This window comes from Leuresthes tenuis, unplaced genomic scaffold, assembly GCF_036924035.1.
Source record: "Leuresthes tenuis unplaced genomic scaffold, fLeuTen1.0.hap1 SCAF_6, whole genome shotgun sequence".
In the NCBI taxonomy this organism is placed as follows: Eukaryota; Metazoa; Chordata; class Actinopteri; order Atheriniformes; family Atherinopsidae; genus Leuresthes; species Leuresthes tenuis.
In genome coordinates this window covers 14,030,343-14,058,009 of record NW_027325360.1, presented here as the reverse complement: position 1 = coordinate 14,058,009, position 27,667 = coordinate 14,030,343, and the positions used below count along the sequence as shown (strand labels likewise).

General features: G+C 39.8%; 1 protein-coding gene across 1 annotated transcript; it reads right to left on the bottom strand.

Annotated features, from left to right (window-relative positions):
• Positions 1–453: 453 nt before the first annotated feature.
• fancc (FA complementation group C) lies at positions 454–27,667 on the bottom strand. Its single transcript, XM_072387740.1, has 15 exons — positions 27,565–27,667; positions 24,327–24,575; positions 19,840–19,927; positions 19,655–19,749; positions 12,226–12,333; positions 12,039–12,103; positions 11,140–11,304; positions 10,866–11,019; positions 7,347–7,402; positions 7,129–7,228; positions 6,314–6,389; positions 4,883–4,988; positions 3,079–3,253; positions 2,094–2,306; positions 454–1,332 (listed from the first exon to the last, which is right to left on the bottom strand). Exons 1-15 carry the CDS (start codon positions 27,598–27,600, stop codon positions 1,153–1,155), a joined length of 1,866 nt encoding a protein of 621 aa, XP_072243841.1. The 5' UTR covers positions 27,601–27,667; the 3' UTR covers positions 454–1,152.

Here is a 27,667-nt window from a genome sequence, read left to right as displayed (position 1 = left end):
ACACAAACCTGTCATATTGACAGCAATTACCTCTGATTCGAAGAACATCGTCTTTCCTCGCTCCCACAGGCGGTGGGAATCAGGTTGAGAAAGATTCTTTGTTTTTCCCTTTATCCTTCTTGTTAAAATAACAACAGTGCAGCATCGGACACCCACAGCCACTGACCATTGCAGCTCTGTATTATGCAAAACTTGGGAGTCTTGTTAGAACAATGAAAACATTACAGTGCAAAACATTTAGCCAAATCAGTAAACTGGGATTTAACCTGACAAAATTCCAGACACTATTTGTTGTTGTGACAAAAAAAAAAAAAAAAAAAAAAAGGGAGGGCATATCTTTTTAAAAGAACTGCAGTAATTACGGTAATCCCATGTTTGTTGCCCCAACGACTTTTACGGCTTGAAAACCGTCCAGCACGGGCATGCCGTGCCAGATAAAAACTAAACCTCAACAACACTAAACGTCGGCAAACATTTATTTTTTCATATAAACTGCAAGAAATGTAAGTGGACAAGCGCATGCATTCATTTGCTTACATTCCTGTGGCAGCAGTCAACCAGTAGACACAAAAATGTTATATGCAGTAAGTACAAGCAAGGCACTGTGTGCACAAAATTGTGAATCAAATATATCGTTAGCTATTCTTAAACTTTTTGATCAATGAAGACATACAAATCATTTACGCACAAAAAAAGCTGCAAGTGGCGTAAAAAATATACTCCGCATTGTGGGAGAATGTCCTTCGTGCAGGAAGGGTTAAGCAGAAAATATGCTGCAGTTTGGCTGTTCTTGCCTTCAAACCTATGTCTTGCATTCAGCATTCAGCCTGTGTAGCGTGAAAGACTAATATTGTGAGAAAATCCAGTGAGTGGGAGGACTCTGACACGTACGAGCTGCTGCTGCTTCTTTACAGTGTCATCTGTCACTGCTCAAGTGTCCTTGTGGGCCTTTCAGATGTGTTAATGCGTGTGCGTATAATTGTATCCACCCCGCAGACAGTAATCTGTCCTTTCTGTGTTGTTTGACACATATCACACAGCAGCACATTTACACAACAGCATGGCTGCTTGTCGTCCAGCAAAATCCAACAGGAGGATGAGCTCACCGCTGCGTGGCCTTATGCATTACTCGGCGTTTGTGGATCTGTGCTCTCACCTGTTGTGGATAGCGTGTGCCGTTTGTTGTGCTTGCATGTGCGTTAATGTCTTCTGAAGTTCCTTGATCCTGAGATGAACTCTGTCACTTGATGAGCAGCTTCCCTCATTTAGTCTGAGCTGAAGTGAGCTGAGAACACACGCTGCTTCATCAAACAGACCAGACTGATTCACCACCTGGACTGACACAGATAAGGACAAGTTATTGCCACTGACAGGGCCAAGAAGACGCTTGAACAGAAAAGGCAAGTCAAAATCATGTCGGATTGAAATAAGATTTTTTTTTTTTTTTTTACAGCAGCAAAATGCTAAAAAGCCACAATTACTTTTCTGAAAGTCATTTATCCTAAAATAAACAAAAGTGTGGTCTTGTTTTTCTCTGCTTCTCAAACATAAAAGTTAAAGCAGAAGTATTTTGTGAGCTGTGTGCGTACTGCTGTGCGTCACACATTTCATTCACCCGATATCCTGCATTGGCAGCTATAATAAACAACCTATCAGTGTTTCTCTCCTTGTTTTGGTGGATCCTTTCATATTCATCACTATTTTTTCAAAAGGGATCGTTTCTGGAATCTGGAGAGCATTTTTATTTATTAATTTTTTTAATTTTGTGGGCGTTGCGTCTCTCCCATCATCACGTTTAAGTGTCCTTGGGCAAGACACTGAAGCCTGAACAAGCTCCAAACATTCTGACGAAGATTGTGTGATACTCTTATTTAGTGATTTAGTGTTTAAAGTCGTGAAAACCTGAAATCACAGCGTCAGTTCAGTGTTTGTAATCATTTCTTGCTCGTTAATGACAAAAATGTTGTATGTTCATATGTATTTCTAATGATATTTCCTGTGCATGACTGTTTAAATACGGGAAGTGCTGTAAAAAATTTAAAAAAAAAGATCTGGAAATGGCTGTAGATCAATCAACAAAGCATTTTCCTCACCGTCTTCAAAATCTCTGTTGAGTTACTCAGTGGTAGTTGGCAGAAAACGGCAAAATCAATCAAGAGGTTGAGGGTCAACAATGAAGCCAGTGATGGCATCTGACGTTGTGCTGAAAGCAGGCTGATCAATGATTGCAGGCGGCCAACAGGAAGAGGATCAGTTAAGGCGGAGAAAACAGTGTGCAGATGGTCCCATGCTTCGTTGGCTTGTTCCTGGTGACAAAAGGATTGTGCCACTAATTGAAAGATTTTCTGATCTTTCCTGCGAATAAGGATCAAGAGATTAGCAACATGCAAAAAAATAGAAGAAGAGGACTTAATGGGTGTTGAACATATAATTGTAATGGGGGAGATGGCTGCGACAACAGCGGGTCTCTGAGGTTTATGAGAGGAGGCGGACAAACTGGAGACAGAGAGACTAAACTCAGGCCAGCTGGCCAGACACTCACTGAGAAATCAATACTACATCACCCTTTTTGCCCAGCTCCCCTCCCTCATCTGTATCTCCAACTCTCACCACTGTCTCACTCTCTGCCTCTCAGATGGTGGTCATCCATTATTTATTCTTTAATGTGTTATTGTTCTTCTTCTGTAGTGGTTCTGTGACTTTCGGCAGCCACACGGCTGTCTGGGGCAAATAAGAGCTTCCACTCCGTTCCCTGGTTGAATTATGATGCTGCACAGACCATCTGAGATTTTATCAACACGGTTTTGTCTCGTCACACAAAACATCCCTCAGAACTTCCGTACTGTGTTGTTCTTTACAGTTTCGCTCCAGCGATGCAAGAATTAAATTTGGAGATAATACATTTAAAACGTGCTTTAGCACCCATAACCCATCAATGAGGTCACACGGATATGAGCAACAGATTTACAGCAATCCATCAAATCAGACAGAATGCTAAAGTGGAGGACAACAAGGTGATTCCACGGCTACATAAACCGGACAAATAGTCATTCTTCTATTTTCTGAGAACAGTCTTACCAGCTGTAAAGTTCTGTGGTGCCACCTGTTGGTGGGGTGGTGGTAGAAGGTCAGCAGCCACAGGAGGGGACCACAGTCTTCAGGCCCAGATGTAACCAACAGCTGGACTGCCACCTGCACCCAGTCAGCGCATTGAACCAGCAGGAACCAGGCCTCAAACACTGTGTGATGCCCCCTATGGGACAGGAGGAGAAGCAACATTCAACACTACAGGTGGAGGGCTAACAAAACAACACTTTAGTGGAAGTAAAGACCATTATTATTGTGGACATTAAATGATCACATTAGTTCGTGCTGCATGGGTAATTTCAAACCCTGACATGATTACTGTTTGTCAATGAAATGCAAGTTACAATGCAACATGTGCTTAAAAAAAACCTTGATATAACAGGGTCATTTCCATCATAAAAGCTTTATAAATGAACCCCAACTCTGAGAGTGGAAACTGTGTGTGGATTATCAAAGAGACACAAAGCTTTGATACAAATCTGACTCACAACTATTGTGAATCTCACTGTTTGATCTAATTTGTGATGTCATACTGAGGATCTGTAATGTTTCATCACATACAACTTAAATAAAAAGTGACAACCATCGCAAACAAGGGCATAAGTAACAAGTGCAAATGCTAAATCCATCAGAAATCTGAACAAGCTTCATCTTTCTTCAGCCAGACATTTAAAGAAAATCTATCCTGCGTTCCCTCCATCTCCAGGACATGTTGAATTAAAAAAAAAGAAATCTCTAATAGAAAATCGCCACCTACCGGCACCGTGAATACATCTGCAGTAATTCTTTTACACAAAATAATCAACAACTGCAGAAAATGTCAGAAAGGACACATGACTGTTTAATTGTTTTATTACTAGTTCACATTTAAAAACTTAATTCAGTGCATTACTGCAAATTAATGCCACATTTGAGTAAAGAAATCAGTTGAAGACTAGAACATCTTAATGTCAAATTGTAAAAAAGAAGAACCGATTGCATTCTAAAAGAAAAGAAAGAGCAATTTAGAGAAAGATGTATGAGAAAAAACAAACGTCAGTGTTGTAAAGCTCAAGTATAAATGCAAGACTGCGAGATAAACTGATAAGATTTAGAGATGAGAGCTGCAGCAAACTGAACCGAGCCTCACAGCAACAAGAACAATTTGAAGTTTAAAGAGTAAAGATTATTTTCTCAGATTTCCCCTAATACTATCATTAGAGCGGTCCTCATCATCTGACCTTTTTCCCCCTTGGCATCAACATGTGAACAGCAGCAGTGGTCTGCAGGGCTTTGGCAGCAGTAACACACCATACAACTTTCCCACTGCTGGCTTGGAACAACTTTTTGGGAATTCTGCATGGAGCTTCGACTGAAGCGTTGTTGGGGATAATGGCCCCTGTTTAAAGCCGCAGCTGGCGTATCAAGTCAACCCTCTTCATCTTTATAGGGCATCAAATGTGCTCTGCTTTTTATCTGCATTCCCTGTACTCTTTTACTCTAAATGCATCCAACCAAAGCAACTATCTGCTTTTTTCTTTTTTATGCTGAAGTGGTATCTTATTTTAGCACATTCTTCCAACCTTTCGCTTCTCCACTACTATTCTCACTCTTTTTGGACTTCCCAATGCCTGTATTCTCCAACATACCCTCTTTTAAAAGATAACAGTCTCTAATGAATGCTTGGAGAAGTCACATGGACCTCTCTACAATGATGCAAGGGGAAAATGACTGACTAACCACCCTCTGTACAGCTACTAATAGAAATAGGAACACTACAAAGAAAATTCTCTCTCCGTGCCTTTCTCCCTCTAACCTGGTGCTTGTGTTGTCTCCATCTCCTTCCTCCTCCTCCTCTGTCAACCTCTGTATAGAGCTGCTGAGCGACTTCAGGTGATTTTTCCATGCTTCCTGAGGCATCTCTGCAATGCCACATTCAGTAATATCAACATAATGATTAATTGTGACACAGATACGGACATTTATCAGTCAGTTAGTGTTTACCAAAGTACAAAGTGCATTGTTCTTTTGGATTCATTTGATCAGGTCAAATCTTTATATTGCTTTTCCTCACTCCTCCATTGTCAAAAAAATGCAAAAAAAATACTCTGACGCCGTAAGCAGAAGCTTCTTTCAACTTTATTTTATATAAACTTAAATATTTATGAATGAGTTGTAGCTTTTTGAGTGGTGCCGGTTACCTGAGACCGAGTCAGACTACTTGTTCTGTTTTTGTGCTAAGTTCTGCTAACCCTGTCCGACGGCTGCATTGTCAGATTTACTGTACAGTCGTGATGTAAGTTGTGTTAATCTTCCCATCTTATCAACAAGCTGAAAGATGCAGACAAAAAAACCCACTTATCTAAATATCAGGCACATGTGTTGTATTTCGTATGTATTACTTTCTCCCATTTTCCAGCAATTACACGTAAATGCTTTTAGAGCCAGAATGGCGTTTGTCAAATGCCACATTCTGGAAAAATACCTTCCTCCCACGAGCCAATTTTCCACTGAACTCTCACCAGGCTGACACTTCAGGTTAACTAACAAACTTTAACACACATCTCCTATTCCCCCCAGAAAATGTATTAAAAAATGCTATGCTAAATCTTTCTGAGGAACTCTTTTTCTTTTTACAGAAGCATTGCCACTCACTCCCTGATGAAAAATTGCCCTTCATCACAAACACACACACACACACACACGTACGCAGTGATAATTAACTTTGAGTCCTGGCTGGGCTCCAGCGCGTCCCTAAATGGCTCCATTCATGTAAATAATTCCTGCCTACAGGCCAGTCTGGGCACACTGATAAGCAGCGTAGAAATGTGCTCCTGCACTCACCTACTGTGCATCTCAATGGTATAGATTCCCTGACATAACACTGGTAATACAGTAACACTTCTTAAGATGATCAATACGTGCATAAGCAAATTTGGGGGAATACGATCAAGAAAAAAAACAAAACAAGGAACTTAAATTTCTGTATGGATTCCACAAATGACATGACACATCGCATCCCGTCGACTTATATCGAACATGAAACGCTTTACACAGTTTACACTAACTATACTGATTAACACGAACAGGACACAGAGGAGCACCATCGATTCTGCAGAGGGAAAACTGCTGACAGACAGTTAAACAACACTTGGATACAGTCTTACTCATAAAACAAGCTTCTGTGCTTTGCATCAGGCTGAAACATCCAAAGACAAACACAGCAAGAATGCATGTGCACACTGACCTGATGGCATGGTCAAGAGCGGAGCCAGCAGACCTGGAGGTGACTGTGGGAAGAAGGCCTTTAAAGACGCAGATGTCTGCACCAACACAGGAAAAAAAAAAAAAAAAGAATTCCTGAGCTCTATCAGTGGAAATCAAACTTGCTTTCGACTTGTACATCCTTGTGCTCCGAAAGACTGATAAATGACACTCTGAATTGGAGGCTGCGTAACGGTGATACAGTCGGTGCAAATGTGTAATGTGGCGTGTAATAGGAAGCGTTTAGTGCTGTGCGATGACAGCCACTAAAAGTGAGGTCAGTGTAAACGCACAGTGGCACTGCCACCTACTGTTTAAGAGTGATGAAAAGGAATAACTGTATTCACAAAGCTGCGCAGCACAAAACTTAGATACATGTTAACAAATCGCTTTTTTTGGCTTTTTGACAGTAATGGCCGACATGCAATGGCCAGATAATTCCCTACAGTCATGCAGGATTGTCTGGATGGATGAAAACGCACCTGAGCTGGTAGCTAAGAGCAGCATTTTTCAGACAAAAATTGAGAGTAACACATCAGTGTAGCATAGTTTACCCCTCAAAGCACTGGTTAAAGGGCGACTGTACATTCATGAGATTGTACACTTAAGTAAATTATAAATGAAATCAAAATCTTGAAATCTCTCTCTTTTTTTTTTCTTCATAATCACCGGAAAATTATATTGGGAATAACCATTTTCTGACATGACACGAAGAATAAGACGATTCAATTCAATGAAAACAGGAAGAGCCAAAACATTCATGCCAAGACTTTCCTCTGATAACGTGACGAGACGTACCCGAGGCTGCAGCCGAGCCAGTTCCCTGCAGAAGCACCTGGTGAAGGTTTGGATAACGCACTTAACAGACTGGTTTCCCTCAGCTTGCGTGAGAATGGACCTGCCAAACATACAAGTACAAACACACACAACTATGTGGCATTCTGTCGCCCAGCCATCGAAGACAGGATCAAGCAGAAGAAAAAGAATAACTTCAGCTGATTAACACCGCCACTTACCTGAAGATGTCATTTGCAACTAGAAATATCGAACAATGCTGAGCACACGCTTTGGGCTGTAAAACACAAAATCACACATCCTTAGAAACGATAGATAGATATTCACAGATATGAAGATACAACAGATACAACAAACCTAAAGTTGCTGCTCAACGTCTATTTGAGTGTATGCATGCAGGAGTGATCTGAATTTCGACCTTATTACCTGGATGCGTTCACCTGGTTAAGAGAAACTTGGTTTTGTGTGATTTTGATTGGACTAACGTGTGTAAATGCATTTCAAAAGTCCCCTTTTAGTCAGATTAACAATTCATTTTTCTCTAGTATTATGTAAACATGCTTAGGGACAAAGCAAATAGTCCAAAACTTGTTGATGTAATTAGGATGTGCTTCCATCATAAATTGTGAGTGTTTATCCACTGGGTGGCACTCTTGGACCACATAGGAAGTTCCCCCCTCTGTTCCTCTGTAGTCGCTCTCCTCCCCATTAAACACTTGGTTTACCACTTTGTCAATCCTTCCCCAACACACCCACCCACATACTTTCTCATCTCCTCCTAATGCACACTTATCATGTGTTTTAAATTTAACACACTCTAAAACAGCACAGCGCAAACATTTAACAGCTGCACTGTGTATATCTTTGAGTCCCTAATTATCTCCCCCACGACACTAAACTCATAAGACCATGTGCTCCACTATAGAAGGCCCACATGTCGTCTACCTGATAGAGTCACTCCTGCAGGGAAATACAGAAGTTTCAAAATGGAAGAAATGTGCATATGAGCAAATTTTTCGATTTATTAAATTATATCGTTGAACATTGTAAATCTGCTATTTGCGCTAGTAGTTCAAAATGTATTAACTGCCGTATTAGTGTAATTTTGATAGGATCATCAACTGACTGCATGACTGTAATTCCTAATATGCACCAATGAGCAATAACCTGTTTTTATAAAGAGTTGCTAAGCTGCATTTCCCTCCATTGTATGTACATTTCTATGAGCAACTGACAAAGTGCAACAGTATGAATCCAATTATGTTCGCAGTAAGAACAAAACAGCCCCACCAAGTGTTCACGTGGTGTAATTCCAATGTCAAAATAACAAGCGTGCACTTATCCTCAGTTCTGTCCATTTCTTTGTTGTACTCTCAGAAAACGGCACTGATTCAACCAAACACACTTGAGGTGTAACTGTTTGCATGCATGTCGGAAATTTGCTGGCACATGATCTATGTAGAACAGTGCACATCTGCATACGTTTGTTGTATGCCAACGTGCATGCATGCATGTGAAAAGTCATGGTTCCCTCTGGTGAAAACAGCTGTACTTGGTTTTTTTTAGCATCCTCCACCATACCTTACCACTAACACTTCAAGGAGGGTCAATTACAGCACGCAACAAACATCCTGTTTTTGGCAGTCGTGGCCAGGAAGTCAGTGTTTATTGTTATTGGGCCTGCGTTTCTCACTGGATCACAGGGGGTTGGGGCAAGCCAAAATGAGGAATGTGAGCCTAATTTCATGTTTCCCATTTTTGATTGTAGTTTAAACAAGCGAGTGAAAGAGAGGTGAGGAGACGGCACCGTCTGCTCATATTTCCTCACGTTATTTGCTCTTGTACGCGAGTGTCCCAACAGAGATTCATATCCACAGACACTTGAAACCTAACGCTCCCTCCTGCTTAATGACAGACGCATTACACCAGATGCAATATCATAAACAAAAACACGAGGAGTGTGTGAGACATAACGCATGACTATAAGTGCGTGTGACCTAATGAGGCGATAAAATCAGAGGTCAATCCAAGATGGATAAAAGGGTAGACAAAAAGCACTGTATGAAACGGCTTGGGTGTCCCTGTGAGGACAGCAAAAAAAATAAATAAATAAATAAAAATAAAAATAAAAAAAATCACAAAAAAATGCTGTTTGAAATTAAAAGAAGACAATATCCGGTTTAACAATTTTCCCAGGTTTTCCAGAAATTGTCTATACATTTATCAATCTGTGAAAACACAAATAAATAACATGCCTTCCTGTTCTCTCTTAAACGCAGTTTGTTCGAATCGCAAGCTTTCTGTCACATCAGTTCCTACAAACTCAAGTTGACAGAGTTGAGCACAATCACCAAACAAGCATGACTTTGTAAATGCGGTGTTAGTAACTCAAGCACATGCACTCCAGTGTGATACAATCGGTCTTAATTTATGTAAAACGACACCCAAACTTGAAAAGTGGGCATTGCCACCCTGATACATACACAGCTCAAGTGGACCATCACTCTTGGAAAACAAGAGTGACACAAAAGACAAGCTCAATCTAACGTAACTGGAGCAAAATGCAGGTAAATTCATTTCAAATTTCACTGACAGCTGCCAAAAGGATTGCAATCAGTAACGCAAGTAAACGGGATGCCATTCAGAACCTCTATGAAAGGATATTTATTGCTCTGTATGAACATTTGAACACAACCCTTGATTCTGGTGGACACTACTGTATTAAGTTTCAGTGTTTTCAAAGTTTTTTTTTTATTACATCATAATTCCTATTCCTATGACTGCAATTCCCTGACTATACTGTAACAATGACGATATCCTCTTAAAAAAAGTCATAATGAGGTTAAAACAAACAAAAATTGCTTCAGACCTTTGAATTACAACTGAGCTCGAGTTACATGAACTAGAAGCACCCAAGGATTCATCTGATACTTACCCAACATAGTAAAGGCTGTGTCGCAAAAAGCCAAATGATGTGAGATGTGACGCAGTACTTTCCAAATGATGTGAATTACATGCAGAGGAAAGCCAAAATTTCGTTAACCAGGCAAAAAACAGCCAGTAAAGACCCTCCAACAAAAGCAATGGGACATTTCCAAGAGCTGTGCATATGAAAACGGAACAATGGTTTGGTTTCACAGTTTACAAAGCAGTTCAAAGTGGAGCTAAACACATATGGATGTGTGCAAAGATTTGTAATGTGAGGCAGATGAGTCATACTTCATACATAACAAACTAATTTAATGGCAGCAGTATATCATTGGATTATCAACCGTTTCAAAAGCTGCCAATTCATGCAGCAGTAAAACTGTAGAAAATGCCACAGCACAAAAAGAAAATACTCTACATAGTTCTTTTCAACTATGTCAAGATAAAACAAATCAGCAAATAACTCAGCAGTATAACATATGAATGTTTAATGTTTTTCGTACCCTTTAAATGTAAGTAGATGCACATTGGAGTGCAATAATTCAGAAAAATAATGTTCAGATAACAAGATGATACCTCCGATACTAATAAATAGTAATTTATTGTAAATGTGTTGATATTTCACAGACTACACTGTAGACTAGACAACACTGATGATGAATAGGAGACGAATAAATCATATGACAAAAAGTAAAAGTTTTAGTTATAGCCCTAGTTTAGCCTCTGAGACACCTCCAGCACTGTAGCCTTGCAAAGTCAGATAACATTCATGAGTGATGAATTTGTCTTGTTTGGTAGTGATTTATACTCACCAGCAAGGACTTTGTTACTTCCTGCTCAAGCTTCAGTGGCGATGACCATGTGGCTGTCAGAGACTCAAGAAGACTGACCACTGCCTCCTCCAGGCTAGGCAGGCTATGATACCACAGAGAAATTCTGGCCTGCTCTTCCAATGACAAGCCATAACTGAAAAAAACAGTACTGTTAGCTGACAGTAGCATACATTCCACTATATAATGTGTACACTTCTCACTATGAATTCAGTGCAATTAACATGCACTATATGAGCAGTGAGTTTTCCACTACCTTGGGTAAGCAGAGCTCAACGTATCAATGAAGTCTTCACTCAGAGCTTCTCTGACACAGGTCAATGGCTGTTGCAGCAAAGCACAAATGAGAGGAGACGTCTCGGGACAAGTGACGAGGGCGACGCAAACCTCCGATGTAGCCAGAGTACTGTCACACGAACACCTGAAAGATAAGAATCCATCCATCCAATGAGGTGTTAACACCTGGCAGAAGCACTTTCTGTCAGCGTTTCATAAAAAAAAAAAAAGCATTTTTGTGATAAACCAACTTTATCTTTTTCAGAGTTTGTATAACCTGTTTGTCAGTCACCTAGATCATGAGCTCAATCTGACAGCCACAGTGCAAGGATAGCTTAAAGTGTGACGTAATCCATCAGAGACAGAAATTAAGAATATGGTCATGTGCAAGTGCTATTATCAGAATGAGCCTGGTTTCAGGTCTGTTTTATGTTTAACAAGAAACAATTTGATCCCCTTTCCAAGTGCAGGCAAACAGATCAGCCTTGCAGACCTGTGCTATCAGCTGCTACCATGCAGATCCATGATTATGGATCATTTTAATTCTACCAGGATGTTTGAGCTTAATCACCATTACATTCTTAATATCAGTACAATCACCAATTAGTGTCCTGCTAATCTGCAGCCCTACTGCTGCTACTTCAAGCGAATTATATTGTTAAGAAAGGCTATTGTTGAAGTTAATGTCCAATAATTCATTAATTAATTAAATAAGTAATCAGCTACATTCTTTGGTTCAAAACCTAATAAATTCAAGCATGAGTTCCACATTTCTGTGACACTGTTATACCGTGATGGCTTTAGAAATTCAGCACTTTAATTACCTACTTTATTTACGTAATCATTGCACCACTAGTTTTCACTGTGATTTCCGTTTACCTCCGATCTGTGGAGCTTTGAGAGCAGCTACTCTGTCCAATGTTTTCCTGCAGCCGTGTGACCATCTGAAATGTGAAGAAATAAAAAATAAAACATAAAAAACATTTACACACAAAACACGATGGTGTAATTACATTCTGTATAAATATGTGCACGAGATTGACCGACAGCAATAAAGAGACAATACCTTTTTCAGTACTTTGCGATGGTACTCTTTAGCCGGTACACCCATGTGCTTCATTAGTGCTTGGGCTGGAACATCATCTTCATCAGTGGCAAGCTGACACAACACTTTCTGTGGGAGAACAGGCGATGGAATGTTCACCAGACAATTGGTACTTTCATTAATTGCATTTTACAGTAGATAAAACTTTAATTCCAAAAAAACTCCAAAAGTCATAACATCAAAGCGAATGGTTACTGGAAAATAAGATGCCTCTGATGGCGTCACATCATTTAAAACACATGAGCAGAGAAAAGGTATTCCAGTAAGTGAGAATGTATGGACAGCATATGAGCAGCTTCAGAAATGAACATTCTTTGTTACAGAGAGCCTTAGTGTTTTACAAGATTTTTTTAAGAGGGGCCTCATCATAGACTGATAAACTAGACTATAAAACTCAGCCAATTCCCATCTGTGAAAAACGCCGGTCATAATGAAGGAACAATGAGGAACAAAATACTCATACAGTTAAGTTATGATGTGACTGGGGTAGTTCTCAATACACTTCTCAAACTGATGATTTTTTTTTTCTCCCAAACAAACACCATAAACACGATGTTGCAAAAGAAGAGGTGAGACACACTGACTAGTTTTGATGAAACAAAGCATCCACTGGTTGAATGAATAATATTTGACAAGATTTTTTTTATTGTAAGTTCAGGGGAAACGCAAACACGTACAACTTTTAACTGGGGGTTGAGTTAAGCCTTCGAAAACATCCCCGGCATTAAACCACAAAGTTGACTCGCTAGTACAAGTTGGACAGTCAACATCCACAGTGCTAAGCAGACTAAACAAAAGCACAAGCCCCTATGAGACTGCACATAAAGAAGGCCGAAAAGGAGAGGAACAGAAAGATATTGTCAAAAAAACTAAATCCAAGCGAGAGGAGGGCTGCGGAGGTATTGGTGGAGCTGTGTGGTTTCTTTGGCCAGGCTCTACAGCACGCTAAGATGCTAACCCTCCACATAGTCTCACAAAACAACCCCAATTACTACCATCTGAGAGCCCTAAAACCCTGCACATTGAGTGCATACAAAACCAATCACGCTCAACCCACAGTTGGTAAGGAGGCATAGTGGGAAAGGGGGATGAGACGGAGGGAAGAATGGTTAGAAGAAATATCAGACAGACTGGAACGCACAGCGATGGCTGCATTGAAGCACGTAAAAAAGGGTGTGGTTGCCAGAGGAATGGGATGAAGGGCAGATAGATGGCAAATATTTGAAGTCAAAAGCCATCTTTCTCTCACAGAAAAAACACCGAGTTGGCTTTGGGTAGAGGCTGCTGCCATAGAAATGATCCCTCCATAAATCTAAAATTAAAACGGAGGATGCAGAAAAACGCATAAAGCACAGACTTGGGTTGTTTTTCGATGTCTGTTAACAATTACTAGGCCATGATTGATTCTCCCAAAACCAATGAAAGACTTCAGTAAAGCCTAAGATGGTCAAAACACAAGAGACAAAAAAAAAATAAAAAATGGAAGTTGAAATGAGGGATAGCAGCATAAAAAAAGAAGTCTGATCTAAGAAAATAATAAGTTAAAAGCGACGACTCAAACCTGGTGTTCTGAAAGCATACATTAAAGAAAGATGCTATTCGAGTTTTTTTGCAAAATAAAAAAATATCCCCATAAAACTGGGGATGATTTGATACTTTAAGATGTTGACTTTAGTTAGAAAATCAGATTTAGAAGATATTTAACTACCAACCTTTTCACAAAACCCTTTTTAACCGCTGTATTTTCACCACTGCAGACTTTCTGTCTTTGTCGCCTATCATCTTAATCTCTTTCCAACGATGTCAAAGTAAAGTGCTTCAGAACATCTATAAGATTTTTCTTTTCTTTTCTTTTTTTAAGTATGAGACCATAGCTCAGGAAAAAGAGGAAGATGACAAGGAAAAGAAGAATCGCTGCGCCTTTGCTGCTTGGATGATTAACGATTCTGTCAATCATCCCAATCAAGAAGAATCATAATGATAAAGATGGGCATCATTGTGACAAAACTACTTTTATCTTGGAGTTAAAAAGGATAGAGAATAACAACCAGCGTCAGTCAATAGTCAAAAACATATTTTGAAATTATAAAGCAGCAACAGTGGCTCCGGGGCATACCTGTGGTTCACCATGTTTGAATCACTAAACATACGCATCAAAGATGTAGCTCTCATACAGTTCTGTTCTCTGGCCCTATAATATCACTCTCTCATGCTTTACTTATCTGTCATCAACTCCAAAAACGTGCCATGTTACTGCAGCACTGTGTGGTCTCTTTGCTAGTACAGGATGTCAAGAAACAGACCAATTGAGTTAATGACTATCTCACACACTGCAGCCTGCAGCGATGTGGCTGTACCCAGAATTCAACAAACCCTGTGAGAACGCTCAGATGTGGAGAGGAGAGGCAGACAGGGAGCTGAAGCAAAGACACTATGTAAAAGACAAATATTTGATGTATTACTCAAATCTAATGAGGAAAAATACATGTGGCTACTAACGGCACGCATGGGTTGCTGAAAATACAACGTATACACAAAGTACACGGTACTTAGAAGCCATTTAGTGTGAGAATCTTGGTCTATTATGAATGCAGCACAAAAAAACAATGCTGGGGAGAGCAATATCAGACGAGGCTAACAGAAAACAGGCTGCACTCCGCATTCCAGTTTAAGCAGCTCAACACACAGACACAGGGGGAGACAGTGACAGACCATCATTGGCCTAAAACCCCACATCTGCCCTGCTCCCCCCCAGATGGGCTGAGTTGTGGTGAAAAAGTGTTTTGTGCTTTCCACCATTCCCATCGTTTGTGGTAAGTGGAAGTATTTCTGAAGACAAGGGAAGAACAAAAAAAAAAAAAGGGAAACCGCAGAGATAGCTACAGTTGATTGCACTCAGACTTTTTTTGTAATAAATTATACAAATGCCACAAAAAAGACATGTGAGAGAATAAAAAGAAAAATCAAGGCATTTTCATTTGTTGTTTATTCATTTAGCTATTTTTTTTTATTCTAAATAAAAGCTTATTTCTTATGTGTAAACTACTCTGTTCCTTTAGATTTATCCATTTCTCATCCAATTCCATTTTTATCAATATAGTTATTCTGACTGTTTTCTATTTCTACATTGAATTTCTCCCTGCATTGTTATTTCCAGAAGACTATTTTTCCCACAACTTATTTCACCTTAAATGAACATCATCGTCTGTTTCGGTAAATAATAGAGAATTGATAGAGATAGAGAATTCAATTCAAATTCAACTTGAGGTTTGCTGTGGTTGATAAGGCAGAATTCTCATGTGAAATGGGGTACAATTTAAAAATGTTTGTGCTAAAAACTAATAATTATATTACTTAAACTTGTGTAAAGGTAGCTGAGGTTTTCTGCCGAGCCCACAAATTATCAGGAGTAAGATTAAAATTAGCATACGTTTGTCTTACTGTTAGATGTCGTGATGATTCTTTTTTTTTAAATGAAAGGAGTTAGTCGTACTAAATAGATTACAGAACCGATGAAGAGTTGTCACTTGGTAGGCTGGGAAAAAAAAAATCTGCAAATACACGCATATGAACTTAAGTAACATTCCATACTTAATCCATAGGCTTTAATATGACGTTGGCCCACCCTTTGCAGCTAGAACTGTCACAATCTGTGTTTTCTTGTCAGTCTTGCCAGTCTTGCCATTTTCTCACCTTCCTCAGTCTCTCTTCTAGTCATTAGCTCCACTCCTTTCACCTGTGCCCACCTATCCTCGGCTGTATCTTGTCACCAATCACTCTCCCCGCAGTATTTAGTCTCCCAGTTTGTTCATAGCATTTGCCTTCACTCCATCACTGATCTTGTCCACTCATGTTCTACTCAAGGTATCTGCAGTGGTTTTTTGAATAAACCAATCGGGTCTTCTCGCCTACGCCTTAGACCATGACAATAACAGTTTCAACTCTTCTGGGAAAGCTTTCCATAAGGTTTAGGAGTTTATGGGAATTTTTGACCAGTCTTCCAGAAGCATTTGTGAGGTCAGACACTGATGTTGGATGAGAAGGCCTGCCACACAGTCTCTGCTCTAATTCATCCCAAAGGTGTTCTATCAGGTTGAGGTCAGGACTCTGTGCAGGCCAGTCAAGTTCTTCCACACCAAACTGGCTCATCCATGTCTTTATGGACCTTGCTTTGTGCACTGGTGCACAGTCATGTTGGGACAGGAAGGGACCATCCTCAAACTGTTTCCACAAAGCTGGGAGCATGAAATTGTCCAAAATCTCTTGGTATGCTGAAGCATTCAGAGTTCCTTTCACTGGAACTAAGGGACCAAGCCCAGCTCCTGAACAACAACCCCACACCATAATCCTCCCTCCACCAAACTTTACACTGGGACAATGCAGTCAGAGAAGTACGGTTCTCCTGGCAACCTCCAAACCCAGACTCATCCATCTGATTGCCAGATGGAGAAGCGTGATTCATCACTCCAGAGAACGCATCTCCACTGCTCCAGAGTCCAGTGGCGGCGTTCTTTACACCACTGCATCTGACGCTTTGCATTGCACTTGGTGATGTGTGGCTTGGATGCAGCTGCTCGGCCATGGAAACCCATTCCATGAAGCTCTCTACGCACTGTTCTTGAGCTAATCTGAAGGCCACATGAAGTTTGGAGGTCTGCAGCCATCGACTCTGCAGAAAGTTGGCGACCTCTGCGCACTATGCACCTCAGCATCTGCTGACCCGCTGACACCCGCTCTGTCATTTTATGTGGCCTCCCACATTGTGGCCGAGTTGCTGTCATTCCAAATCGCTTCCACTTTGTTATAATACCACTGACAGTTGACTGTGCAATATTTAGTAGCGAGGAATTTGGACTGGACTTGTTGCACAGGTGGCATCCTATCACGCTACCACACTGGAATTCACCGAGCTCCTGAAAGCGACCCATTACTTCTCAAATGTTTGTATGCTGAGGTGTTTGAATATGTCCACCTGTGGCCACGGAAGTGATTGGAACACCTCAATTTATTTATTGGGCTGGGTCAGTGAATACTTTTGGCAATATAGTGTATATATTGAATAAATAAAAATGGAAATATGCACCACCAATCCATTTTCTATACCTGCTTAATCCAATTTAGGGTCAAGGGGGGCGTGAGGCAGGGTACATCCTGGACAGATCGCCAGTCCATCACAGGGCCACACAGAGACAAACAACCATCCATGCTCACAGTCACTCCTAGGGACAATTTAGAGTCACCAATTCACCTAATATGCATGTTTTTGGGCAGTGGGAGGAAGCCAGAGTCCCAGTAGAGACCTCGATCATACAGGGGAAGAACATGCAAACTCCACACAGAAAGGCCCCTGCCGGGATTTGAACCAGGAACCCGTGCAGCCCCCAAACCTACATATTCCACCTATGAGTAACAATCATTGGGAAAAGCTATATCTCAGTCATGTAATACCTCCAAGTCTCTAAACAACTTTAAAAATAAATCTTTTCATCATCCCATATGCCACACGCACCTTAGCACATTTTGCAAGCACAGTACATCATATATAAAACACATGTCCACACAGGAACACGGGAAAACAGATGCAAACACTACTGCGCACACATGCACTCTGCTTCCCCTCTTACGGGTCAAAGACCATCTGGCAAATTCAAGGTTTACTTTCAAGGCACTGTTTTAATTAGCAAGATGTTTTATTAGATGAGAAATTAATCAAAGCAATACAAACACACAGTTAATCTGGCAAAAATGTGAAGGTTCCACATTGTTTATCAAGAGCCATCTGTGTGAACCCTCTCAAAGTTGAATATTGCAGAATCTTTTCTTCCCTCTGTTCGCTTTCCCTCCTTTGTGTGTGAGCCTGGAGAACGCACAGTGAGAAGGATCAGCAAACTGTAATATAAAGGCTGATCCTTCTCTGGTGACAAGAGGCAGTGAAACAGTCACTTTTAATTTGATTTTAAAATATGTAATACAGTTTGAGGCACAAAGACGTAGGCCAACAGGGACACAATCTACTTCATTCATCATCCATGTCCAATTGGAGGGGAGGGGGGCAGAGTGTTGGCAAGCAAAGTCCTATTAAAAGTAAATCAGACAGAAAATCTCTTCAGCAGCCCAAAGGCAGTCAAAGAAAGATTCTTTTAACAGTAATTGTTAAAAGAATGGTGTGTAATTGCCAAGTAATCTGTATGTCAAGTCAGTCCAGAACAATTCAAGACAAACAGCAAACAGAGCAGATCTAAATATGAAAGTTAGCATGTGGACAACATTTAGCAGAAAATACACCATTACGTAAAATAGAATACAAGTAATATAACATCAGTAAACGATCTGGATAGTTTTGAGTGTTTGTCTCTACTTTTACATGCATCAGCTTTTTCTTCTTTGTGTGCCGTGTTTTTTTGTGTTTATTTAGTTGCACTAGCTATGTTTTGTGCAATTCTCTTGTTATTGCCTCAAAGGAGACATGAACACCACTCCATTAATGACAGCCTTTATTTGGTTGTCATGAAGTAGCAACCAAGTCACTACCAATTAAAAAAGAAAAAGAAAAACGAGACATTCTGGTGCTTCTAACCTTTGCCACGATGTGTTCTATTACCAACCTTTTGCCTCCATTGGTCAGTTGTTACATTACTTTAGTGTTCCTACCTGAGGAGTGATGTTTAAATAACCAAAACTGACAAATGACTCACAACGACATTGTGCCCAAAAGAAAGACCGGTAATACCTGTGTGTGGCCAAGCAAGAGAAAGGCAAGTATTGGTTTGCAGTGGTGGGAGTTTTCGGGCTAGTTAATGTATGCTCTCAATCAGCAGTAACATGGTTCAGGGGTTATCAAGTGTAATTACGGTCCATATTTACGGCACACATTACAGTTGACTCAGGTGGACAGCCCAACACCTGGTGCAGAGTCATTCAGCGCTAGTCTGAAACACTTTTCTATTGCACTAAAAAGCCAGATGTTAGTGGGTGTAAAAAGAGCTTTACATACAAATAAAAAACACTAAAGATGTACCTTTGCTTTGGCTGTTGCCTTGGCAGAGTAAGAAAACAAAAAAGTTAGTAAATCAGGAAGCCTCAAGAGTCTATTGCAATGGTCAAAAATGATCATTAATCTTACATGACACACAAAAGCCTCTAAAAATTCAGTTTATATTGTTGTTCGTTATGCAAGAGAAGTGACAAGCAGATAACTCCTGTTTAGTGTTAAAACTAATTTAACTAAAATAAAACTTACAGTTTGAGGTAAAAAAAAAAATATATATATATATATATATATATATATATATATATATACAAAATAAATAATGTAAATAAAGTATTCTATTAGTAGCATTACCTGACCTGAGTTCTGCTTTAGAAGAGATCTAGAAAGCTCAGTTCATACCCGTATCCACTGGTTTGCTTTTCTTTCCACAGGATTGCTTGGATGCTCCGAGTACAGTCCCAACAGACACTGGAGGAGAAGCCCTCTGCTTGTATCTGCAGACAGAACACCAACACACAGCACATTTTACACATGTCAAAGTTTTGAAAACCACCACTGATAGAGTGTCCAGATGATGCACTCACCTCCCGCAGTGACACAAGGGTTCCAGCACAGCCGGCCTAAAAGCTGGCCTAGAAAGGGCAGCTCCTTCATGGTTTCCGCTGTGGAGCTCTTACAGACACAAAGAATCACAGAGGAGAGAACATTGATTTAACACTGTACATGTTTTCAATTTCGAATACTCCAATACCTCTGGGAAGGCACATATAGTGATGCATTTTCCATCCAGCGTATCGTTCAACTAAAATATGACAGACGTGAAAACACTATAAACTTAAGGTACTGTATCGTTCACATTTTCACAGTATTCCAAATGTTTACACATCATCACCTGTTCGAACCGCTTCCGTTTTACTCTTTTAACAAAGCAACAATAAGCCACAGCACTAGACATTAGAAGACACAAATAATGACGGTCATTGCTCTACTTACTGTGTGTGGGGGACAAGTTAAGTAACAGATACATGTGTACAATATATTGCTCAGGCATCATATATGTTTCCTGTTTGCTAAAGTGATCGCTGTCCTTTGAGAGAGCCAGTGGTGAGGGATACAGAAAAAAATTCAGAAGCATCAACTTTCCCTCAATGATTAATCCAAACAGTGAGAAAAATAAAATAAAAATTAAAATAGATAAATAAATCAACAAACTCAACGGTGCATGATATAAGAAAATTAGACTGGAGCATAATATAACTGATTATGTCAGATAAGAACTAAACGACAACTACAGCCAGCCCAACTTGCAGTTAAACAGAACCAGACTACACCAAAATGTCAATGTTACTATGACAAAATCATGCATTGCATGAGTTAGTCGAGGCCAGAACACATCAGCTGGAGACTGAGACAAATGTCTTCAATGGATAAAAACTTTGGAAAATAACCTTTAATAATTTTCTTACTGATGAAGCTCTGTAAACAGGTGTGCATTATTATTTTTTATTCATCTTATTTCTTTCCTGGGTTTTAATAGGAGGCCTGCATTCAGTTCATAGACTCGGACAAGCAAAATAAACATCAAAGAGGTGAGGCATTACTTCAGTTTACAAGCATATCAGCACGTGTGCAGAAATCTTATACTCACACCAGTAACATTTTTGGACACACCTACCCATTCATACTCAGTGAGCAGCTGTGTCCTAATTTTTGATAGTATATACATGAGAAATGACAGACTTTTGGACCCATATAAAAAAAAAAAACTTAATCGAACATTTAACAAAAGGAAAGTTCCACCCATTCTACTGACATCTGACACATGCCAGACTCCTGTTCCCAACCAGAGACAGTTCTGCTTACTTCACTGCCATGCAGGGCTGAAAGGATCTGCAGATCATAAACTGAATTACAAGAACTTAATATGCAGCAATTATCTACAGGCAACTAAACAGAAGAGAAAAAGGAACACCCGAAGGCAGCGCTTTGGCCTCTAGTTCATGCAAAAGTGGATGGAGGAGTTGAAATGTAATCTTGATAAAACCGACTTTCAGTTACAATTTCTGCCGTGTTCAGTTGTTCAAGAAAAGAAACAGAAAAATATGTGGATGACAGCAGCTTTATTGGGAATTTAGCAGTATCAATCATGCTAAGATATAAAAAGATGGAACTTTGTTGCAAGGACTAAGACAATTTCTAATTTTATGTACGAAAGAAAAAAATTATATGCTCCATCACTCACTCAGGATCACATGGATCAAATTTCTAATAGGTGTTCTTTATTCTTTTTCCCCAGTTTGAAGTCGGCAATTCGCACCTTCCTATTGAAGTCATGGTCTTGCACCTTCAGAAACAGAAACTTTGATTAAAAGAAGCCCAGTGAAGTGTCCCGACCTTAAAGTAACAACCTACCTGCAAACCGCAACGTTATTTCAGTCTTCCTATCTGCGATGCCGTGTCGCATCAATCTAGGCCAGTTCAACACATTTTTCACAAGGATCATAATCCACTTTTCATGGTCAAAACTGTGTGGAAGCATAAGCTCGGTTCTTTACTTGTGCTAGTATGAGCTCTCAAGCTAGGTGCTGTCTGTTCTCCCATGAAGTAAAAACATGTGTCAAGATTTATTGAGTGCAATTGATGCCCGGTCTACATTTGCGTGGCAGAATGAAGCAATAGGACAGATCTCAATTTAGACAACCCACAGAGGAGAGAGGGCAGTGGAGCTGAGTTGACCACTTCACACCCTAAAACAAGTTGCAAAGAAAAAAAAAAGCTGTAAATTATTCATTTTAAGGAGAAGAGCTGTAATACCTCTCTCTGATAATTATGTCACAAACATTTCATTAAGAGCTCAGGACAACCTGAGTAGAAAAAGTTTGTTTCTATTCAAATATAACAAGTTTTTTTTTCTTTCAAAGAACTGTTTCATTGGGAAAAAAAGGAAAAAGCTGAGACAGTTTCAGGCCTTTAAAAAGCATCAGACATGTTAAGAGGACAGACAAACTTGATTCATTCAAGACGATGAGATCACCATTAATGCAAGGCATAATGGGACGAGGCCAAGCAGTGTTTCACTAAACCCCCACAATGGCCCGCAACAACACCAACGATGTCTGTTTCACAGCCTTCACACTTCCTATTAATTCATGCTAAATGTTTTGTGTGTGTGTGTGTGTATTCTGATGCAACAGAAAAGGAATGTTCATTTACAATAGAAACTGCCCAATGCTCTGTGACTGCAGGAATGCCTCAAAGAAAAAGCCATCACAAAACAAAGTAATTACGACCAGGGCAAATTCGGCATCGAAAACGTGCCAACGCGGTCCGTAATTATGAATGGGTTCTAGGCCATGTATCTTGTTTTGATTAGAGAGAAACATCTCAGACAGAAGTGGCTGATTAAGTACTGATCGAGGAGACTAATGGGACAAGTTTACAGACAACAATAAAGGCAACGTTGGGGTATCGCTTCTGTCCCTGACATTGCTGCAGTGCAGATGCAGAGAGGCAATCAGAGTAAGCCTTACAGTAAACGGGAAAGTTTCTATGGTGAGGACAGAAATGCCCTACTCATCCATCTTAAAGTCTTACAAGATTCTCTGATACAACAAACAAGTAGAAACTCGGCTCCAACCAAACTGCTCCTTTACAAGGACTGAAATGTGACAAAATCGGCACATTTCCTACCTTGTGACTACAATTATGAAGGGCAGCATGGAGATAGAAAACATCCTCCAACCGTTAAACCATGTATAAACTTGGAAATTAATAATAGGAGTATTTATCATCTTGGGACATAAGCCACAGGAAAGTTGTAAAGTCATCAAAGGATGCAAAATGCTGCCAAGAAGCAGTCTATCCTCAGCTGGTCTTTTACGAGCTCACTGCCAGTAAAAAAGGATTTCAACCCAATTAAGCTATACCATTCTGTTTCTTTGTATCTTTCTTTGTATCTGCTCTATTATCCTACACACACTGACACCTCTGCATGACGTACACCCAGAATAATGGGAACAGGAAAAAGAACAGACAGAGAAAAATAACTGCCAGTCAGTGCTCCATCTATAAAAATACAGACACTGGGACTGATTTGATCATTATCTTCGTGTTACAGTAAAACACAAGAAGTGTATGGAACTCAAATTCAAATTTGCAAGGGTACCGTTGTGGCGGCTGTAGCTCATGAGGAAGAGCAGTCGCCTACCAAATGGAAGGGCGGTGGTTCCACTTCCGGCTTCTCCGGGTCATATGTCGAAAATACTTGGGGAAAATACTTCTTACCGAAGCGTCCATCGATGTACAAATGTGTGTGTGAATGTGTAGCATTCTGTATGAGTGTGTGAGTGAACGAGTGAATGTGGCATGTCGTGTGAAAGCGCTTTGAGTGGTCACCTAGACTAGAAAAGTGCAATACAAGCACAGTCCATTTACCAATAGTAAAAATCATTCTGAGAAATCATGTAAGAAAAGAAGTATATCGCATGATAGAAACAGGTTTTTAGAGGCAGTGAGAAGGAGTCCCGACCAGAGTAAAACTGAAATCTCAGAGTACTGCAGCCCTTCTGTCCTCGGCCCCTTTCCCAGATTTGCTGGGCCAGATATGGGGATACATTAGGTTAGCGCTTGAGGTCCCAATGCGCCTATTACCTGACTAACTCAACATTGCAGTTCTGCCAGCCAGACATACACAGCCTCTGCACCGCACAGAGCAGCTTCTGTTAGCGGGAACCTAATGTTGCTTTACTTAGTGTTTAGGCCCTGGTTCCAACAGATTGAGCTTGCGCATGTTTGGGGCATTTGTAATAGAACTGCATGCGTATTAATCAATTTTGTGCACCATTAATCAGATGACTGCTGTTCAGCATAATGTATTAAGTGTTCTGATTTATTTCACGAGGCGAGATGTGTTGATCTTGGGAGAACGGGCCTCGAAGTGTACACAGGACACTAATTAATTAATAGACAGTTAGCAAATATGGTGTAGGAACAGAACTAACCAAATTCCTCAAGTGCACACATATCACAAAAGTAACGATGAGAAAATGAGCTTTTCACTAAATCTACTTACCATAATGTTAATGTAGTTAAGGAGTTGCTGGAGGAAATTTCCCAGTTTGTTCAAGTGCAGGCAGGTGTCTTTCTGAGTGTGTGGACTGTCAGCCTGGCCCCAAGCCACTGCTTTGTCCAGCCAGAGCTGCATCTCCTGGACATTCAGCAAGACATGCGGCTCCACTGCTGGTTGGAGCTTGCTCACTGGCTCCAGGTCAGTCATTTGGCTGCTTGTCCAAGCTGCTTTACATGGACAGTAAGAGAAATCCTAGGACACAAACAACAAGACCAAAGTATTTCATGTTCTCTGTACTTTATCATTCTTTTATGTGGGATCTGAATCATGAAATGATTGAGGTGGGACATATGTGAAACACGATGTACTGTACATAGACATGGCACATATGGACCTTTTGAATACTTTTTGTGTTTTTTTTTTCCTGGGTCCCTTTTAGTTTTGCCCAGAAACAAATGAGTCATATGATTAAAATCTATTGCCTGTTTTACACTAGCCCACTTAGTTGGCTCCTTAATACATTATTATGGAGAAAATAACATTTGTTGGACCAGAACAGTTTCAAACTTCACAGGGTAGATTTACTGTAACCTTAAGGACTGAAAAACCAAAGGCACCATTTCATTGTGTAAGAGCAATTCATGGAGCTACTTTTTTTCCAGTGTCAAGGGGGTTCAGATTAAGTCAGTTATGAGCTAATTAGATTCAGGACGAGCATACGTCTGATACTATACAGTAAAATGACAAAAACACAAACCAACAGTGACCAGCAGTCCAAAAGCAAGATATATCGCTTATTATGAAATAAGGTAAATAAAAGACATCCAAAATTATAACTTGAGAATGAAAATGATTGGATATTCATCACATCATTTTATGAATTGAGAGAATATTGTTATTTGTCATCAATATGAAGTCAGCATACTATCAGTCTTTCTGAATCTGCAAAAGGTAAATTATAACCATAATTACAAATACAATACAATATATATATATGTATATGTATGATATATTTGTATATGCCATACAGCAATATAAATTAATCTGGATAAACCATCGTCAGTTGATAAAAAAATCAACCTGCTAATGCAACTGCTGGGCATTATTTTAGTATGTGCACATGTGGCCTGCATCACTCATCGCTTCCTATGAGAGCACTGGTGGCTAATGCAATAATCGGTGGAATTAATAATAATAAGAAAATAAATTGAGGCAAACTGCACTAATCTGGTTATTCTAACTTCGCATTACCGCAATTTAATGATCAAACTCTGAAGCTCCAGGCAAACAAGCCCTCTCCCACACATTCATGAAGGCCTACTGAGAAATAAACAGCACATTCTTCAAGTTTTATGAAGATGGAGAAAAAAAACGTGGGGGGCAGATCCCAAGGGTGTGTGTGAGGATGTGTTTCATGTCCGTGTATATATAGCCTGAGAATGGTGTATGTGTGTATTTGTTGTTTTTTGCTATAATGACAGGTCTGTGTGGGACACCACAGGGTTGTATTTTACGATCACCTCGTTACACACGATTTGTTTAATGTCTTGCCATCATCTCTGCTGGAAAGCCCCTATGGCACGCTGATGTGAATATACAAATACTCATTTTCAGGGAGGAAAAAAGCCAAACAAAATTAGGAACAAACGCCTCTTGTTGACTTGCCTGTTAGGGGCTCCATTTTCAGTAGAGCAGAGGTAAATAACAGTCTCACACAAAGTCTCTGTCCAACAGTCACATGTACATTAATAAACATACGTATGCTGCAGTAAGTAAAACAAAAATGTTCGATGAAACGGATGTCGTACAAATGTGTACATGGACACACTCGTCAGCAGCTCGAGTGTTGGCTGAACACATTTTGGAGCAGGAATGAGATGTGACTGGTCAAATATTATCTTTTTTAAGATTTGTTAAACTAAGCTTGTGGACTTTGGGTTTCATGGAGTTTGCTGTTCTAATTATGATATTGTTGACATTATTTCAATATAACCAAATCAGTTAAACATCACTTTCTGCAAATGTACTTTTTTTTTGCAGCATAATGCAGTATTTAAAAGGATTTGGATTAAAGGTAGAGTCAGTCATTCTATTTCAATGGATTTTCTGTTGAATTCATAAAACGTCTCCCTGGGATCTACTAGCTGTACATCATGTGGGTGACGTGGAAAAAAGAATTTCAGTGTTTGCACACAGCTTGGTTCAGGAAGAATCACACAATAAGTCTTTGGACCCACCAGCAATATGCAAAGAAAATAGTGAAAAAAAAAAAAAAAAGTTTAAAAACCCTTAACCCTATCATTATTTGGAAAGGACAGTTTGTGCAAAGCACCTCACAGTAGTCTTGAGTAGCCATGTGGGAGAGCCTGAAGACTGAAGAGAGAGAAATGTATGATGCCACATCTACAGTTCTCCCATGGTGATGTCCTGATCAGTAATAACCAGATAAAGCTGACAGTTTTAAAATTGTGTTATCATAGGATAGCAAACATTCTAAAACTGGAGAGACAGCTATGGATGACAGTTATGGCAGACTCTCGAATAAGCCACCACTGAGTATCTGGCAATTATATCCTAAAAATGCAAATTAGTAATAAATTGAATAACCAATTAGTCTATTTTTTTAGCCAATCAACCTATCCCTCTTAACTTTTCATTTCAGCTTTGCTCGTCACAACTTCTCAGCGGCAAAGCGACAGATCATTTAGCCCTAAATCTCGGACAGGATTTACGTCTATAAACGTAAAAAAGTAATTAAACAGCACCTCTGTTAAACATCGGAAGCAAGCCCAACTGTACCCTCCTGCCTAATGATTCGAGATATATTGTCATACACATCAAAAACCACAAAGAACAACAAAAAAAAAAAAAACTGAGACGCTAACAAGATTAATTTAATAAAAAGCAATCTGCTCCTGTCTACCAGCGTTCCCACGAACGATAATACAGCTTATTACGACGTCTGTGTGCAACAGCTGCCCTGCACCACACGATGTCGGCATTCCTTCTACTCCTTCAAAATATTCAAAACTGAACAATGCACACAGAGCCTCAAAATACAGTGTAGTTATATATGTCCGTGTCAAATTATGTCATAACTACGTGGATACAGCACATAAAGTGAAGCTGTCATCATTCTTTGCCTGGAGCTGGTTTTATTTTCGCTGTTAGCTTGTTAGCAACTTAATCACTCCAAAGTCGTTTAACCGTTGTCTACAGAAGCTTCAAAATGTGGACTTACAGTCAAATAAGACGTACGGCCATCAAACTGACACATCCACAGAGCAGAACTTAGTTACACTTGTTCATTTTCCACGTCCTCCTACGATAAAACAACTTCTTCA